The 20,456-nt window shown below is 43.2% G+C and overlaps 1 protein-coding gene across 1 annotated transcript in view; it reads left to right on the top strand.

The window, feature by feature from the left end:
- LOC117514727 (CUB and sushi domain-containing protein 3-like) overlaps positions 1-20,456 on the top strand; it is an 885,172-nt gene that overhangs the window by 618,926 nt on the left and 245,790 nt on the right. The window contains exons 44-46 of the mRNA XM_034175291.1: positions 3,225-3,370; positions 5,367-5,447; positions 8,281-8,394. Of these exons, the coding sequence (XP_034031182.1) occupies positions 3,225-3,370; positions 5,367-5,447; positions 8,281-8,394 (341 nt within the window). The remainder of the gene's footprint in view (positions 1-3,224; positions 3,371-5,366; positions 5,448-8,280; positions 8,395-20,456) is intronic.

Here is a 20,456-nt window from a genome sequence, read left to right as displayed (position 1 = left end):
ATCACATTTTCTTTTGTTTTAAATTTGTTTTTAAATTTATTTCGGATCGTTTTTTTTTTATTATCATTATTATTTTGTGACTGGACTGTATGTCACAGTCAGCCTCTGGCTGACTTCATGTTGGTGGGGGAGGAACAAGATTTATCACTCAACAGCAATGTTGAAACGCGATCTGTTAAATAAGTTAGTGAAGATTACTGTCGTCTCGTTTTCGCTACAACACGCTCAACTTTTGTTCAGAATCAGCTTCTTAACGACGCGGATTTCCTCTCACTCAAACCCGCAGCTTCACAGTGCTTTAAACCGTCGTCCACAGACTTCAAGAGTGACACAAGTGCAGCAAAACGAGACGAGTCATTGGATAAATGCTGCGCTTTGTCCCGCCCATTGGAGGCTCTGCGTGTCTGGGGGTCTATGGGGCAGTGGGCTGGCCTCGGCCGGCCCGGACGCCCAGCTTCTGCATGATGATTGGATGATCTGTCTGAGGCTGAATCCATTTTTGATTGACAGTGAAATGAGCGAATCAGCGATCATTTTCATTCTGTTCTGAGTTGAACCGGAGACTTTCCTAATCCTCTTAGCGGCATTTTCAGTGAGAGCAAGGGCAGCCAATCAAACAACGGCAACTGATTAGCGCCAACACCTACGCGCATTTCATATTGAGGTTGCCAAATAAGCTCAGAAACGACGCCATTAAAAGCAAACGAGGCATTCTAAACCCAGCATAGTAACATAGCTGTTTCAGAGAGCCTTTTAGGAAGGTTCTGAGCCATTACAGACCCAACCAATTTTTTTGGGCTGCATATCACATCACAGAACAAGGATTAATGCCCCATTCAACCTCTCTCTATCACCTTTAAGTGCAAGCTACAGTCCTCATGCGAGCAGTTCACTGCTTCAGATATTCAAACCATTCACATACTGAATGAATATATCTTTTCCTGTTACATTGTTTCAGTCAGATTCATCATCACAGCCTGACAAAAACTTATCTACGTAAAGCATCCTTATTTTGGAAAATAACATCTGAAAATACTTTAGTTACTTGTTGTGGCTGGAGAAAAGCAGCATTTTTAAAGCAGTTCCTCTGTGCTTGTCTGCTCCTGGTGCATTTATCAGCCTGAATCAAAAGATGCTGGCGCTTTGTCCTCTAAGAAGAAAATTAAAGTTGAAACAGTCACAGCGCCTCATTCCTTCATGTCAGCGTTTACCACAGCCTTCAGTCAACTCTTCAGCATTCTGAACATGAATTAATATAAATCCCATGATCCACCAAGACAAGAAGTAACTTACAAGTAGCGTGTGTCAACAATCACATCACTTATCTGCAACGTATGGCTCAAATATGTAGGATGTATGAGCCATTCACTGACATGCATCAAAAACATTGTGCATGTACAAAATCTTTCAATGACCTCGCCATACGCCACTGTATACCAGTGTAAAATGTTGATAATAATCAAGCCACTTTTTGCTTTGTATGATAAAAATCCATTTTTCAACAAATTGCAGAAAAGTAAATAACCTTTTTTACACTTTCTTATTACTTAAAACGTAATATTGCTGCTGATATTACTGAATGTCTGTAGACGTTATTGTAGCACCAACACATCGTTGATTACAAAGTCTTTGCACAATATTGTTTCTTGTTCATTCCTTCTAAATTTTTTTATTTTTTATTTTTTAACAAAGTCATCACCAAAGGTGAGTAGAACACTGAGGGGCTTGATTGCTAATTAATATTTTAATGTGACTTGAGCTGTAAATAAAGTGACATTATCCTTTATCTATTTTCTAAGGTCATCTTTTCAAATATAGCCAAGGATTCATTTTATGCCACTTCAATGGTACATCATTGTAATCCATGAGACCTCAGAAGTATAGAATTTTCAGCACAAAGAGGCATTTGTTATGCCTCCAGCTGCAGTGATTTGAGAATGTTCAGTGTTCTCTATATAAGGTCTCCAGGCAGACCTTTGTCAGATTTTTCACTGGCTGAGATTGGCCACATTATCACCTGACTGCTCACCAGTGATGATCTACCATTGGAAAGTATCTCATTGCTAATGTATTTCCACAGCTATTAAAGCAGTATAATTGCTACCATGTTGCATTAGTAAACCGTGACTACAATTGTGGACCAAGTTTCAAAACTATCCCATGGATCTTCTTTCCCTTTTGACTGTTCCCGTTAAGGGTCGCCACAGCAGATCAGTTGTTCCCATCTCACCCTGTCCTCTGTATCTTTCTCTGTCACGCCAACCACCTGCACATCCTCCCTCAGCACATCCATAGACCTCTTCTTTGGCCTCCCTCTTCTTCTCTTGCCTGGTGTCTCCATCCTCAGCATCCTTCTCCCTATATACCCTGGGTTCCTCCTCTGCACATGTCCAAACCATCTCAATCTCGCCTCTCTGACTTTGTCTCCAAACTGTCCCACCTGAGCTGTCCCTCTGATATGTTCATTCCTAATCTTGTCCATTCTCGTCACTCCTGAAGAGAATCACAATATCTTCAGCTCTGCCACCTCTCTTTTTGTAACCTTTCAAAACCTATCCCATGGATCCAAGTCCACTTATAATCGTGTATATGTCAGAAAAACTTATGTGGTCTCTGCGTTACCATTTTTTTTCTCTTAATTGCATAATCAGTTCAGCCATTGCACACTCCTGTTTGTGCCAGGTGGAATTTCATTTCTATTTCATCTTATTGTTAGTTTTACGTGTTGTTTTTTGCTCTGAGTTACTGAGCTGAAGCACCTTACTGACCTCTAATGGAACGGAGTGACATTAGCGTAAGCTCCATTCTCACCTTCAGTGATATGCCTCCTGGAATGTTACTGTTTGAAAGTGCATGCATACCTTTGAAAACATTAGATGATCTCTAATGGTGCCCGTGATGAACTGGGGTATTCCATCATTGTGTTGTGGTCTTGTTTTAACCATGGGTGGCTTTTCCACATGTTTGAAAATATATGTTTAACACCACAAACTTGCTTTTGTCAGGCAGTCCAAAGTGATTGCTGGTTCTACAAGACTGCTTGGAGATGATCAGATCTGTTCTTTAATCCAGGCATAGTATTGCCAGTGTTTATTCATAAATCATTCTCCCCTCACCCTCTATCTTTACTTATTATTTTTTTATTTTGTCTTTTTTTTTTGAGCTACCACTCAACATAACACACTTCTTCCTTTCTCTCTGTATCTCTTAAACCTAATCTACAGGGACGGGCCTGACCAGGCTTCGCCCCAAATTGGGCAGTTCAGTGGAAGCTCTACACTGGAGGGCGTGTCAACCACCGCTAATCAGATCCTCATCAAGTTCCACAGCGACTTCAGCACCAGTGGCTTCTTTGTGCTGCAGTATTATGGTAATCTCCCCCTTTGATGCCAAATAAGTCTCTGTCTAAAATACAATGCTGCTCTAATGGCCCTCATTTGTTTGATTCTCATTTCTCAATATAGTACGGACCTTTGGGGAAATAATTAACAAAAAAAAAAACTTTCTCTCTTGGGGCTCTTATATATATATATATATATATATATATATATATATATATATATATATATATATATATATATATATATATATATATATATATATTACAAATAATGGATGGTAATGAGTCCAACATAGAGAAATATTGGATGAAGAAAAGTTATGTTGGATGACTTGCCATCCATCAATTGTTATGTTCTCCACCCCCCCCCCCCCTCCCAAATTAAGCAAACAACAAAGAGTCAAGTAAATTAGATCAATTTATTTTGTTGTGAAAATTTTCGTGACAACTTTGCAAGCCGTTGCCTGTCAAGTTCTGTCCAGTGACAGTTTGTTGATTCAGCTCCAGTTGCTGTGATCAACGATTCTGATGCGATGAATGCTTCTAAAACATCAGTAGCGTGCTTCTCTACCTTCTTAGTCTTTTTGGCATCCTTGGAGTTCAATATTTCCACCAGTTCCTCCTCTGTGAACTCAGCAAACCTCGCTGGCAGACGATTTTCTGCTGTTGTTGACATGTTTGTTGCCATTTTTTCAACCAGCGTCTGTCAGCTATAGTTCCTGACCTTCGTATGCTGCGCTCTGATTGGCTACCTGTTGGCAGTAAGCTCTAACTCTATTGGTCAGTGGGAACCGATCCAATATAACTTTTGGTCCTAGCCTTTTTGGATCCTTTTGGATCCAACATAACTTTCTGGTGCCAAGCATGTCAAAATACAGGTAAATGATGGACAGAAAGGCTAATCTGTGCTTGGCTATTGCAATCTGAGTGGAGAACATATACAAGGTCTGTTAGAAAAGTATCCGACCTGATGGATTTGAATCACGTGTGCTTGCATGAACCAACCTTGAACCTTCATGTGCATGCGTGAATTTTTTCACGCCTGTCGATTGCGTCATTTGCTGGCAAACAGCCTTTTTGTGAGGACATGTGTTGTGCTCTTGTCGGATTTTCATTGCAAGAGAAATGGCGGAACGACTGGAGCAGCGCTACTGCATCAAATTTTGTCAGAAACTGGGCGACAGCCAGGTGGAAACCATTCGGATGATTCAGATGGCTTTCACTGACTTTTCAGTCGTGTGACTATCTGAGAAATTGTGGAAGAGGTGAGCATGTCACTGCATGTCCTGTGAGACTTCAACACGAAGGTGCTTTTGCTCCACTGTCAGCAGCTTCGGCATGAATTTCGCTGCAACTCTTTTCATGGCCAAATCTTCTGTCACAGTGGAATGTACCGAATAAGTGCTGATGTCCACCTCTTCCGCAATTTCTCAGATAGTCACACGACGGTCCCGCATCACCACAGCGTTCACTTTGGAAATGATCTGGTCATTTCAGCATGTTGTGCGGACGTCTTTAAACCAGTTGTACCACTCCTTAATCTGTGTGATGCCCATAGCATCGTCACCGAAAGCCGTCTGAATCTTCCGAATGGTTTCCACCTGGCTGTCACCCAGTTTCTGGCAAAATCTGATGCAGTAGCGCTGCTCCAGTCGTTCCGCCATTTCCCTTGCAATGAAAATCCGACGAGAGCACGACACATGTCCTCACACAAAGGCTGCTTACCAGCAAATGATGCAATTGACAGGTGTGAAAAAATTCGCGCATTCACACGAAGGTTCAAGGTTTGCTCATGTAAGCACACGTGATTCAAATCCATCAGGTTTTAGCAAAAAAAAAGGTCCGATAACCATCATCTCAGCAAACTTAATGTTTGGGATTTGATGGTCATGAATATGACAGACATCAGTTTGTGAGACAGTAACTCACATGTTGCAGTCTAAATACAAAACATGCACGTGTTCCATGCCTCCTTGTTTAATTTTGAATACAGTCTTTCAGATTCTTTTGTTTCTCTGACCAACAGCTTACCAGCTGAGAACCTGTCAGCCGCCCCCTCCTGTCGCCAATGCCACCATCCTAACTGCAGATGACGAGTTTGAAATTGGTTTGTCCTTTTTTATTTTTCTTATTTATGGGCAGGGGACAACACGTAATAGAATTTATTGTCATCAGACACAACTATCAGGTAATTCCTTTTGACAGCCTTGGACTCAGGTATAAAACAAGAAGAGACACATTAAATGTGTTTAGTCATTCATGAATTCCATCCTTTACTCAGTTAGTTGAATCATTTATGTGTTCATTCAAGCCATTGTTTATGGGTTTATATTTGGTGTATGTTTCTTAATTATTTGAACCCTCATTATGTGTGCCAAGGAGGAATAGTGATAAAGTAGAGGTTTTGATAAAACCCTGTGGTTTGGTTGATGCTTTTATTGAATTGTTAGCATGATTTTTTTTTATTTAATAATAATAATGATGATGATGATGATTATGACAATAATAACAATAATAATACAATAATAGTACTGTAATAATAATAATAATAATAATAATAGTAATACAATAATAGTACTGTAATAATAATAATAATAATAATACAATAATAGAACTGTAATAATAATAATAATAATAATAATAATAATATTTCTGTTGTTATTTAATGAAAAGTTACATCTGGTCTAAACAATAAAACCATAGATTTTGGAGGACACTTTATCCTGATGAAGGTGCAGGTTCCACTATATTAGCAATTTTATTTTTGCATATCCAAGTCATTTTCTTGCTCATGTTAACTCATCATGTCTTATATTTGTTTCACAGTGTTGGGGGGGGGGGGGGTGCAAGGGGCGGATCAGGTCTACTACACCACACTTGTTCTGTATAGTGATTTGAAATGACTTAGACTGTCATTTTGTACTATGTAAATAAATTGTATTGAAATGACAATGTAGACTGACTTCACCACTGCAGTATTTCTCCTCAGGCTGGTGAACCAAGGAGACTAGCTTGACTTGTTAAGCTGCTTGTACTTGACACAATGATGCAATTCAGATTCATGTTGTGCTAGAATCACACACAGACACAGACCACATTGTAACTTCTCCAGTGTCTGAATCAACTGCAATAGGAACATGCATCTTGGTGAGATGAGACCACATCACAGCCATTCCAACATATTCAAAACTTCACAGATGCAGCTGGTGCCATATTTCCCATATTGCATCATATTGCAATATGTCAGGGCACTGTCATATTGCGTGGCAGTGCCCTGATATCAGAGTGTGTGTGTGTGTGTGTGTGTGTGTGTGTGTGTGTGTGTGTGTGTGTGTGTGTGTGTGTGTGTGTGTGTGTGTGTGTGTGTGTGTGTGTGTGTGTGTGTGTGTGTGTGTGTGAATGAGGTAATGTGAGGCATCATTGTAAAGTGCTTTGAGCTTCTGATTCAGGCACATACATTTACACCCAAGAAAAATGGAAGCAACAAAACAAATAATTCTAATAATAGTAATAATAACAATAATAATAATAATGATTATGTAAAGGCACACTCATTCATGGATAAAATGCACTGGACTTCCACAATGAATGAGGTGGAGATGCATGTTGTCATGAAACCCAAAATGAGAACAACCAAAACAAACAAACAAAAAAGATGCAGTCCTTGAAAAGACCTGATCTCCAAAGTGTACACATGATGATGTCCACACCTACGGAGCCTCAAAGTGGCCAGAGAGACAACAAAATACAAAATACAAATAAAAAACAAACAACTTGTAGCCCTCAAAATGCTATTGCAGATGCAAGACATACACTTTATTCCCATGGTTTGATTCATTCATGTGCATGAGGTAAATGCATAATATTTTTATCAGCATATGCGTGATTGGAAAAGGCAAGGTGGTGGCTGATGTTCTCTTTGACCAAATAACTTCTATTCTGTGCTCAATAAATGTATTTCAGCATTTATTATGCACATAAACACCCAGTAATAACTCAGGGTGTTGTCTGACGTCTCTGCACATGCTTGGCCACTTGGCACAGCTCAGACACTTATTGTGTGCAGATAAACAGACATGAGAATTATCTACTGCACACACAGTAGCATTTTGAGTGCTCAATAAAACAAGGTTTCGTTACGTGTTAATTTCTCTGCACTCTGGAGTCCTGCGTAGAACACAGATGGGACAACCTGCACGGGTGGAGGTACACAAGTAATGTTGATGCCATGTTCTGTGATTCTTCTGCTTCCGCTGTTTGTCAGCAGTTTTTCTTCTTTCTTCTTTATTTATCCATATGGTTAGTTTGGCAGGTTTGCCCGCACTGACATCATCATCATGTCATTTAAGACATGTGTTTGACATTTGTATGATGCATCAGAGAAAGACATGTTGCTGCAGGTTGCTCGTTTCTCTAATTCCTCACACCATGCTCTTGTACTTTTTTGTGCACTTTGGCTTGTCCTGGGATGGCTCATCTTCCTTCATTTCCTCTCCTTTATTCATATGTTTCACTTCTTTTGTAGCTTTACTTTTCCATTCATATTTATTTAGAAGCCAAGGTTAATTAGCTCATTCTCTATAAGCGGTTTATGTTTTCACCGTTGAGAAATAATTAGCACAGTGAAGTGGCCAGTAGCCTTTGAAATGAAATGTAGTTGTGCTTTCATGTGTGTGTCTGTGTGCACATTTTGTCCATGTAGTGTAATGAAGTGCTGCCAGTACTCCAGCTCAGGAGACATCAATCTTCATTAGATAATGTTGATTACTTTTACTAATGTAGGTCTTTGGGCTTATGGATGGATGGATGGATGGATGGATGGATGGATGGATGGATGGATGGATGGATGGATGGATGGATGGATGGATGGATGGATGGATGGGTGTATTTTTATCTTACGCTGGTGCGTTTGTGTAATTCTGATGTCATTGACCTCACAGGAGACATTATACGTTACTCATGCTTGCCCGGGTTCACCTTGGTGGGAAGTGAGATTCTCACCTGCCGACTTGGAGAGAGGCTTCAGATGGATGGACCCCCTCCAGTCTGTCAAGGTTGGTGATCATTGGAGTGTTTGGGTGTGGTTTTATGTATTTTTAATGCTTTTTTTTCCCCACACATTCTTTGGAATTAATGTGCATGTCGGCAGATGAACACATCCGTGAGCATCTGTATTTGGGCGCGTGCTTGTGTGCCGTCAATCTGCCAGGGTTGGTTGCAGTCAGCAGCACCCATTCTTGATGCATCATTTAACAGAATGCCAGCAGGGGCCCGGTGGCACACAGCATCCCCATTCTAATTTATCACTGCTTAACAGAGAAGGAACACTACTGACCCAAAAATATAGACCTGTACTGCTCCAGAGCAAATGTTTCTGACTCCGCACACTCAGAATGAGATCAGACTACAGATTAGCAGGGATATTAGAAAAAAATTGTTTTTTCTTTTGATTAAACACGGCCAAATGTTGCAGAGCTACTCAACTGACAGCGGGCCAAAAACAAACAAAAAACCAAACAAACAGAAATCATAACTATATTTTGAATGCTGTTGGTGTACTTTTTGTTTATGCGTTCCCTAAATTCCCTTTGCAGTGTTTATTTTGGGAGCTTGAGCTTTTATTATTATTATTTTTTAATTTTTTTCTTTACTCATGGCTCTTTGTTATGTGTCAACGCGGGTTGAGGAGCGGACCTGCGTCTGACGGAACCCAGCGCCAAAACAACCAGAAAGCGGTTCCAATACAAAACAATTTATTTTCCCCCTTTGGTGCATAACAAAGTGTACAAACGAAACATGCGCCTGTCTGGCGGAGTGAAGGACGGCGCTCTCTCCAGCGCCCAAAAGGATCGAAGCCCGGCGCTTCTGGACCCACGTTCACCGCCAAACACCCCCCAGGTGGACACGACAAACCGACTCTGCGAAGGATAGAAAAGGTGAGGTAAGTCAGCAGCTACAACTAATATCCTTCAAAGGCACACACTATCAGCAACACATTCAGGTCTGAATTTAAGCTTTATGTAAATGAGCAGCTTCTCACAACAGGTGGAGGATCATCAGTCCGCACGCCACGGCAGTGAGAAGCAAGCTGCACAACTCTCATCAATATTCACATATACTGCGTAACAAAATACCAAATTACTGTTAACAATTATTCAGACAATCAAATCACCTCTGATGTGTGCTGACAGCATGTGTCCCTCACCCATCCTCCTTCACAGGCACGATGTGTCAAACCCAGGCGCGGTCCTCAGCGTCTCACAAACGAACATCACAAGGTCGAGTTCCCGGCAATTCTGCTTGAATCACACATGGCTTAAATGCAGAACGCCATCTCATTATCTGCTTCAGCTGAAAGTCTTTAAGGTTGCACGTGAGCACCATCCACAGGTGCTGCACATCACGTTGATGAGGGTGAAGGACTCATCTGCCAGCACCTTCTCCACAGACAATAAATCAGTTTGCATACCACCTGGAGAGCAAAGAAAAGAAAAGAACACCAAAACGTCCAGCCACACCCCCCAACACACAACAGCTCTTTATTGCTTTCAACATTTTCATAATTGTGAGTTATTAGGGTTGTGCATCTCTACCTTCTAAAATGATGCAATGGCTATCTAGATACATGAGCTATGATATGATTCAGGAATGTAATGCAATTTGATGTGTTTAATGTAGACATTAATTTTCTCAGATAAATTGCAATAAGACAAAAGTCGCATGCACCAAATCACAACATAAGGCACCCCAAAGCGCTTCACAAGGGTAAGGTCTAAACTTACTAACACCCCTGAACAAACATGTAGGCAACAGTTGTAAGGAAAAACTCCCTCAGACATTTTTTGAGGAAGAAACCTGAAGCAGTCCAGACTGAGAGGGGTGGCCCACTGCTTAGGCCATTCTAACAATGACAATGATCAAATAAACAGAGCAAAACAAAAAAATTGTCAAACATACTAAATTTAAACAGAACAAGAGTCTTATGACATCAGACTCCATCAACAGTTGTCATCTAGAAAACATCGCAGATGATGATTTTTCACTCCACTGCAGCCATCCTTGAAAGAGACTGAGGACTGCATCCCAAACACAAAAAAGAAAACGGAATCAATCAGCCGGAACTAACAACTCCTAGAACACTATTTCCCAGCAGCAAAATAACAGAATAACAGCCAGAGTGCTCATGCGGTTGCTGCCAGCTAACACTTGGCTTCACTAAGAAATACAAACTGTATGGTAAATCGGTCTGTGTTAGAATCAGACTGGTGAGAGAAACTAGCAAGCCAACCATCACAGCACTGAAGAAGATAAAGGCAACTGTGGCTGTCACTGGAGGAACAATGTGCAGAGCAATGTTTGTCTGTTGCATCACCAGTTACAGAAAAGGATTTTCATGTAATAGAAGACTGTAAATTTCATCTGTAATTTGCGAGAAGACACACGGGATTGTCCTGCATAGATTGAATCAATTTTCTTGTGTGAAAATGCTTGTGTATTCCGTTTTCCTATTCAGTGATTTGGAAATGTTTCCTCCATCCACCGAATGGTTGTAAATGTGACGATTTTAATCCTTACATTTAGATTATCCAATTACTTCTGGCCCCTAAAAATAGAGGGTGTGTGAATACAAATGGTTGTAATTCCCAAATGGCTCATGTATTATTTTGATTCAACCACTTGAATTAAAGCTGAAAGGCAAGACTGCAAACATGTCCTGACAGTTTCATTTCAACTCCATTGTGGTGATGCACAATTAGAAAAGCTGTGTTGCCATCCAAACAGTTATGAACAAGACTTTAGCAATGATACGGCTTTTCTGCAAGTGTAGCTATGTACCACCCTGAAAGACATCGTAGATAAGAATGTCACAATTCTACTTGTAGCAATACCTCTTTATAGCTTTATTTATCCCTGCGACAGACTGGCGTCCTGTTCTGGGTGTACCCCGCTTCGCGCTCTATGGCTGCTGGGACAGCCCCCCGCGATATTATATTATTTGTGATAGCATTCTTTGTTTTCATGACTGTGCTGAATTTGCTCATTAATGACAACCTCTGGACATGGATATCCAGAATTGGCACTATGTTGTCCGGAATGTTTGCCATTTTGCTGGAAACATTGGCGTGTTGCAACTAATACATTGGTAAGGGCCCCTTCACACATAACAAAAAAGATGCAGAAACCGGAAGAAAAATCTGCAAACCAAACACGAAATGGGGAACCACGAACCATCGTGCACGTGCATGAACACAGTGCGAGCAGCTGGGACCTGTTGCACCACATCACGCCACTGATGTGGAGAAAAACAAAATAAATAAATAAAAGGGGACACAATACAGAACCCTGCGGTTAAATAACCCTGGTTAAATAAAAAAATAAATACCACTCACAGGATTCGGACCTGCAGTTTACAAAAGCTCTGATTAACAGACGGAAACTTTATCACTGCGCCACAATCATATAACAGTATATAATCATATAACAGGAGTATAAAATGGCTAAAATCAACAAGGTGATAAATGGATTTTTTTATAAAAGAGAAAAAACGTTGCAATAACTGACAAAACGTTTTGTTACGGTGTATTTTTGGTGATACATGACTGAAAGTGGCGTATTTGTGGCACTGTTGGCGTATCATGTTGTCATAGTTCTGGGACGTGCATGTTCTGCTCAACACGCGTGACAGGCCGTTACATGCGTGACATTCAGATCACCTGCTGCATGATCTGATGGCCCGTTTCATATTGAGCAGCCTGCCGACATGCGCTGTGTGCAGCCACTGTAGCCCGGCTGTGTACTCTCAGACGTGGCTGTCTGGCCCCCATGTGATCATGTCTGTAAATACATATCAGCATGTCATGCAAGTGTGCTCTCCCCCCCACACACCACGTGTGTGTGTGGATAGAGGGGGGGCGGCAACACACGTGCAAGCCACATGTGTTGCTTTTTGCAATGCCACAGTCGTGGGGGCAATTAGACACATTTCACTGCCAGCTCAAAAGTGATCATCTACTCAATATTTTCGTGCTGACAGCACAAACGGCACCACATTTTCTAAGTGTCCAGCAAGTGGTGTTAGATGTTTGTTTGTGACACCTGGAATTTGGCCGACACCTGCCTCGAGAGGGATCAAATGGGCTCTCACAGGGCACACTCTGTCTTTCGGTGGCTGGTGTGCGCAAATAGTTGTAGTGACACGTGTACGAGATGTTGATTTTTCACGGTTGGCATGCAGTTCCTCCTTTGTGTGCTAGTCGGCTTCAATCATGTTATGTGTGATGGGGCCCTAGCATGTGGTTAGTCATATTTGTCATTCCACAGTTATTTTTAATTTCAATATTTAATCCTTGCTTATATGGCCTTATGGGTAAGATTGATATAGCTTCATGCCCATGCCTTCTTTGAACCATGTCTGTGTTGTCTGCAACAGAGATTTTGTTTCAACCAAAAACATCATCCTTCATGCTGTGTCAGTATCAATCAATCAATCAATCAATTTTTTTATATAGTGCCAAATCACAACAAACAGTTGCCCCAAGGCGCTTTATATTGTAAGGCAAGGCCATACAATAATTATGTAAAACCCCAACGGTCAAAACAACCCCCTGTGAGCAAGCACTTGGCTACAGTGGGAAGGAAAAACTCCCTTTTAACAGGAAGAAACCTCCAGCAGAACCAGGCTCAGGGAGGGGCAGTCTTCTGCTGGGACTGGTTGGGGCTGAGGGAGAGAACCAGGAAAAAGACATGCTGTGGAGGGGAGCAGAGATCGATCACTAATGATTAAATGCAGAGTGGGTGCATACAGAGCAAAAAGAGAAAGAAACAGTGCATCATGGGAACCCCCCAGCAGTCTACATCTATAGCAGCATAACTAAGGGATGGTTCAGGGTCACCTGATCCAGCCCTAACTATAAGCTTTAGCAAAAAGGAAAGTTTTAAGCCTAATCTTAAAAGTAGAGAGGGTGTCTACTTTCAGCCTCTGTTGCAGACAACAGAGCACTCAGAAACCTTCTGTTCCCTGTGAATCGACAGCTTTTGAAGTTCCCTGTCATCCTTTGTCTATAGGACTTGAGTTGATGAGCATTTCTCTGTTTTTTGTGTCGAGGAAGTGCACTGTGGTAATTGCATTGGACTTATGATCAAGGCATGACAGAAGCTCCAGAAACCTGCAGCTTGCATTCATAAGTTTCTAACAATAGGACTGTTGATTTGGAACCTATTTGCTTGTCCCTGTCGGGCTGGGAGGTAGCGAGGCACTGACTGAGCCTGGACACAACATGTAGACTCACAGGCTCGGCGTATGAGTATAAAAGGCTGGATCTTTAATACAGGCAAAGGTACGGTACACAGGCAAGCAGCCCACAGTGCAAAGGTACAGATAAGGGCGAGGCGATACATCGTGGTCCAAAACAAGCCAGGTTCAGGAAACGAGCAAACAGGGCAGTCAGAGTAGAGGCAAAAACAGGTTCCAAATAAACAGAGCAGAGGTCAAAAACATGACTAGGCAACAACAGAACTGTGACGTGAGCTGGTAAGTGACAAAGTGTCCTCCTGTGTAGTTCTGAGCTTTCTCAGAATCATCTTTACCCCACGAAGTGAGATCTTGCATGTAATCCCAGACCGAGGGAGATTGACAGTCATCGTGTGTTTCTTCCGCTTTCTAATAAAAAGCTGCTTATCTGTTGTCCTGTAGTCCATCCCAGCCTTGTGCAGGTCTACAGTTTTGTCCCTGGTGTCCTTTAACAGCTCTTTGGTCTTGGCCATGGTGTATAGGTTGGAGTGAGATTGATTGAGTGTGTGGGCAGCTGTCTTTTATACAGATAATGAGTTCAACAGGCACAATTAATACAGGTAAAGCGTGCAGAATAGGAGGGCTTCTTAAAGAAAAACTAGGGCCATCATTTGCAGAGCACAGATATGTAGTTTATGTTGTACCACACAGCTGATCAGCTGTTGTAGGTTTTTAAAATATGATGTGTGTTTGTCTGAACAGCATACAGTATAAATATTATCATACCCGTGCTCTCTGCAGCACACTCCCGAGACAACTTGTGGTCCATTAAACCAGGTCATACTAATTGGGTGACTAAGCAGAACAAAGTTTGTATGTGAAAGAAAAAGAAGTACAACAATAAAAGGGTTTAATGAGTTTGAACTTAAATGAACAGGTACTCAAGCAAAATGCAGTAAAATGCACAGTAAAAGGAATATGTGCAGAAAATCAGATGGTGGTCATCATACTGTAAATATCTGGAAGGAATTGTTCCTTAATTAAGGTTTCAGCGGGGAAAAGGGTGAGTTCTGCTTCACCACGCACCTTTTCTTTCAGGCGTAAAATTAAGCCTATGTTGCTGAGATCACTTTTTTAACGTCTATAAAACATCAGCACAAATAAAGAAAAATGCAGGAGAATACTATATGTAAAGAAATACAAGCTCAAGAGCTGAGAGACTGCAGGAAATATAACATGTAAATTTATAAAAACTATAGTGTGAGTCACCCTGTTTCTTTAACCGGTGATATATGACACAGTGCTTCATGCACTATTCTCTATCTGGTGTTATATAACGCCTGAGTGGATCCTTGTGATTTGAGTGGTGCTTTGTATGTCACATGACATAGATTAATTCATCCCCATTTGTGTTGCATTGCATTCAGAGTGCGGCTTGGTTCCATACGTTTGGTACCATTGCACTCTCACGTGCACATGCACATGCACGGCCTCGTGCACATGCGCACATGTGATCACGCATACACAAGTGAGCACGAGTATGCGTGCACGTGCGAGCATGCTCGTGCATGTGCATGCGCGTGCACGTCGCAAACACACGCGTACGTGAGCGCCCATGCATGCTCATGCACGTGCACTCACACGTACGTGCACGTGCACCCACACACAAAACCAATCCACTGTGCTGCCTGGAGGCTGTTAGCAGGAAGAGAGAACAAAAGCTGGACTCATTTTTGACGTGATTTTTTTATTTATTTATTTTTTTGCTGCACTGCACCATTGAACTCATAAACATTCATTATTTGTATAATATATAACACACTCTCTATCTGGTGATATATAACACAGTGCTTCATGCACTATTCTCTATCTGGTGATATACAAGGTCTGTTAGAAAACTATCTGACCTTTTTATTTTTTGCAAAAACTATATGGATTTGAATCATGTGCGCTTACATCAGCCAAGCTTGAACCTTTGTGCGCATGCGTGAGTTTTTTCACGCCTGTCGGTTGCGTCATTCGCCTGTAAACATGCTTTGAGTGAGCAGTGTCCACCCCCCCTCGTCGGATTTTTATGTGAGGAAAATGTCTTAAACAATTTGGAGCTTTGCTGCATCAAATTTTTCCAGAAACTGTGAGAGACAGCCAGGTGGAAACCATTCGAAGATTCAGCTTTCAGGGATGATTCTATGGGGATCACACAGATTAAGGAGTGTTACAACCAGTTTAAAGACCGGCGCACAATGGCGAAGAGCGCACCACGCTCTGAGCGGCGATAGCAGGCTGAAACGACCAGATCATTTCCAAACTGAACTCTGGTTGATCCGGATGTCGTGTGACTACTACAGAAATGGCAGAAGAGGTGGACATACCACTTTTTCGGCACATTCCACTGTTACGGGAGTTTTTGTCATGAAAAGACGTGAAGAGGAATTTGCGCGTCGGGACGGAGCAGTTAATGGCGCGGGACAAAAAGCAACGCCGTGATGAAGCCTCACAGGACATGTTGTGGTATGTCCATGTCTCGTCCCAATTTTCTCGGATAGTCACACGACTGAAAAGCCACTGAAAGCCATCTGAATCATCCGAATGTTGCAAGAGCTGGGCATGTTACAACATGTCCTGTGAGACCAACACGGAGGTGCTTTTGTCCCGTGCCATTAGCGGCTCCGTGGCGAATTCCTCCGCTCCTCTTTCCATGACAAAAACTCCTGTAATTGTGTGCCACGCAGTTACTTTGATAAAGTAATCCAATTACTGATTACTGATTACTCCTTGAAAAGTAACTTAGTTACTTTACTGATTACTCAATTGTAAAAGTAACTAAGTTAGATGTACTAGGTTACGTTTTTAGTTACTTTCCCCAGCTGCCCGACAACAACCCTCTGGCCACCTCAACATGACAATGATACTGTTTTGCCAAAACTCACTTTATAGTCACCCTTTCTTGACTTCAATGAAAGTAAAAATAAATAAAAAATATGTTTTGTTTTTTATACCAGCTTGCACTTTGGCCCGAGATGGATGCATTTTCTCTTCTCCCTCCCTCCTTATCTTCCTGCTTCTGTGGCGTGTTGTCCTGTGAGGCTGCAGCTTTGCTCTTCTGGAAAACACAAAAATGGATCTGTTAAAGTGTTTCTTTGAATGCACATTGACACTATTTTTTCACACAGACATTCGGGCGGAGGACCCGCCCTGTGGCTGCCGGGACGCATGTGATGGGTTACGTATGACTCGTGCAGGGAGATGGCAGGTCATGTCCTTACACTCTTTCTGTGGAGGACGTCGAAGATGTGTTATATTTGGCTTGTGGTGACCGGCTTTCTCTGTGTGGTAGCGGGCATGGCGCTGGTTTTACCAGGAAATCAAGAAAGTGGAAGCAGCATTATTGGGCCGTCCAGGCTGCCCTACATGATTGATTCGAGTTGGGAAGGCAGTGGCTGCGCAGTCAGCGGGTGTTTACCGCATGCTGGAAAACATCTCGGGCAGGATGGCAGCTCTGGAAACCCGCTTTGACCGTCATTAAGACCACATCCTACATTCAGATGTATTGAGAGCCACTCTGTTCTCAGAACTGTGGAATCTTTCAGGCATCTGCTACTGGATATTCATTTTGGCTTCCCCAAACACAGCTGGCACTTCAAGGCCGCTGTGATAAAAACCTCCTCAAGAAGATCAACACTTAAGCCTCACGTCCCTGGTCATCCCCCTCCCCTCAGCTTTCTCCAGCTCTGATGTTGACTGTGGACAGTGGACTGCTCAGGGCTGAGCTCCTCGCCCTTCCAGGATTGTCGTACAAGGCCTTGACGGCACCTAATAAGGCTGCCTCCGGAGTGTTCTGATAAACTGGATCTTCCATCTCGGTTGTCGTCCTGCGTCTTTTTTTTGTCTGTGTTAGTGTTTTTCTGTGCTGATGGGTTTTTTTTTTTCCTCATTGCTGCTGTGTAACGCAGTGGCTATGAGGGTTTTTTTTTCTCTTTCTTCTTTCGTGTGTGCTTTTATATGTGTTTTATGTACCGGGCCGGCCTATGTGTGTTGTGTGTTATGTGGTGTGTCGTTTGTTATGGGTCGGTCTTGGTTTGCTCAGCCCTGCTGTTGACCAAGGCAGGGATGTACATCTGGAGCTGGTCCCCGGGCGCCTAATGGCGACTTCTGCTCCTAACTGGCAATTAGGATGGGTTAAATGCAGTAGACACATTTCATTGTGCAGGGAACATGTTCTTTTGTGCATATGACAATAAAATTCTTTTGAATCCTTTGAATCCTTGAATCCTTTGAATAAATACTTGTTTTATAAAAAGTAAAATAATCTTTCTTGACCTCATATTTAACTGTTGACAGCACTGTAAACTTGCACTGTAAACTTGCAATTTCTGACCTACATTGTGTATAAATGTAACTATTAAATTCTAACATTTTTCTAACATTTAAATTCTCTATAAACATTTTACTTGTCAAAATTATTATTATTATAAGTAGTATTAGTAGTTGTAGTAAAAAAAAACGGCTTCAAAACTGAACCTTTAATCTAGGGGTGTTGTGGGGGGCACATCCCTGCCCCACGCCCCCATTGCTGCTGGATTCGCCCCCTGCGTTGGCGTTTGAGCACAAAGAATGGATAACATTTATTTATGTAGAAAACATGACCAGATATACAGATAAGAAAGTTTTATTGTGTTTTCACATCATGTGGTCCTCAGAAAGAGAGTTTAGGTGCATTTGAGTGGAAAATAGTGTTAGTTGTTGACACGTCACGGAGGATCAGCTGTTTTTAACGAGACGATATGGAGCGGCTCAGCTCAGAATTCTAATAAGGAGAAAAATAAAGCATAAAAAAATGACTTTGTAAAGCTCAGTGCAGGTGTGCTGCTGTCACCGTGCTTTAAGAGGTGAGGACGAGTCGTAGCTGATGAAAAGCTTACAGCTCGCTTAAAGTGGGCAGTTCAGTCAAACCCTGACCCCCTGCCCATGGACCAAGTTTAATGCTGCTGTCGACCCACAATGCAAAAATAATAGTAACACAGTGACTTGGTGAAGTAATTTTAATCTGATTACTCATTTGGAAGATTAAACGTGTTAGATTAGATAGCTAGTTAGCTAGAAATCTGGCCAATTTTCTTAAATCCTCCAAACCGTGACTATCCAGGGTTGGGACCAGGAAGCAGAGTTGTAGTCTTACACACCTCTCTGCAGCTTCTCTCCCCCCTGCCATCCCCTCATTACCCCATCCCCGTAGAGACGGTGCCTGCTCCCAGACCATCAATAACCAGCAAAAATCTATTTAAGCATAAAAGTTAAAAAAAAAAAATAATATAGCACCTTCAAACTGCACCACAGTGTTGTGAAAGTGTAGGTAGCACGGACCCACAACAGGGGGCGCAATGAACGACAATGGAGAAAAGTAAAGAACAGTTTTACTGTTGTGAAAAGAGCACAACTAATACAACAATTAATAATTGGGAGGTGTAAGCCGAAATCTGCTGGTGTCGTGTGGGCAGGCTCGAAGGTAGGAGACGTCCGTCCTAGTCTAACCGGAAACCACCCAGAATCTCCTCTGCCACCGAAACCCAGAAGTACTGGAACCGCCAGAGGTCCCGAATTCCCAGGTGGTCACTTGCCTTCGCTTGTCGGATCCGGTACTGCTGGCGGGAAAGAGCACAAACACACAGGTAGGGATGCGACCGCACCCAGTAGATGGAGAGGGGCGAAGCCAGCCTCCACCTCTTGTTACACTGAAGCAGGAAAGGTGAGTACTTACCGAGCAAGTTGCTTTCTGTAATCAGCTGTCCTGAAAAGGTTTAGCAAGTTTATCAGAGTCTTTAGTAATAACGTTTGCAGAGAAGGATTACCTTAAACTCAAGGCGATATCTCGGCACTGAGGTGGAGACGCCGTCCTACTGATATACCTCCGTGCTGAGTGGAACAGCTTGTGTCCAGTGATGGGTGACAGCTGTCACCCAGGCTGCTCCCATAAGGTGGCAGCGCCCTCCGGTGCCTGGAGCCCGCACTCCAGCAGGGCGCCCTCTGGTGGTGGTGGGCCAGCAGTACCTCCTCTTCAGCGGCCCACACACAGGACCCCCCCCTCAACGGGCGCCTCCTGGCGCACGACCGGGCTTGTCCGGATGGCGACGATAGAAGTCGGCCAGGAGGGCCGGGTCCAGGATGAAGCCCTTCTTCACCCAGGAGCGCTCCTCGGGACCGTACCCCTCCCAGTCCACCAGATACTGAAAACCCCGGCCCATCCGACGGACGTCGAGGAGCCGGCGCACAGTCCAAGCCGGTTCCACGTCGATGATCCGGGCAGGAGGTGGTGCCGGACCCGGGGTGCAGAGGGGTGAGGTGTGATGGGGTTTTATCCGGGAAACATGAAAAACTGGATGGATCCGCAGTGAGGCCGGAAGCTGGAGCCTCACTGCGGCGGGGTTGATGACCTTGAGGATCTTGAAAGGTCCGATGTACCGTTCCTGGAGTTTTGGAGAGTCCACCTGTAGAGGAATGTCCTTGGTGGACAACCAGACCTCCTGCCCAGGACGATACTTGGGGGCCGGGGCCCGCCGCCGGTCTGCATGTTTCTTCGCCCTCGTCCGGGCCTTCAACAAAGCAGAGCGGGCGGCACGCCACACCCGACGGCACTTCCGTAGGTGGGCCTGGACCGAGGGCACACCGACCTCTCCCTCAACCACCGGAAACAAGGGGGGCTGATACCCCAAGCACACCTCAAAAGGGGAGAGGCCGGTGGCTGACGACACTTGACTGTTGTGGGCGTACTCGATCGAGGCCAGGTGGGTACTCCAGGCCGTCGGGTGCGCGGCTGTCACACAGCGAAGTGTCTGCTCCAGTTCCTGATTTGCCCGCTCTGCCTGCCCCGTTGTTCTGGGGGTGGTA

This window comes from Thalassophryne amazonica, chromosome 7 (genome assembly GCF_902500255.1).
Source record: "Thalassophryne amazonica chromosome 7, fThaAma1.1, whole genome shotgun sequence".
Taxonomy (NCBI): Eukaryota; Metazoa; Chordata; class Actinopteri; order Batrachoidiformes; family Batrachoididae; genus Thalassophryne; species Thalassophryne amazonica.
Note: the sequence above shows the minus strand (reverse complement) of the source record. Positions and strands in the feature narration are given on the sequence as shown.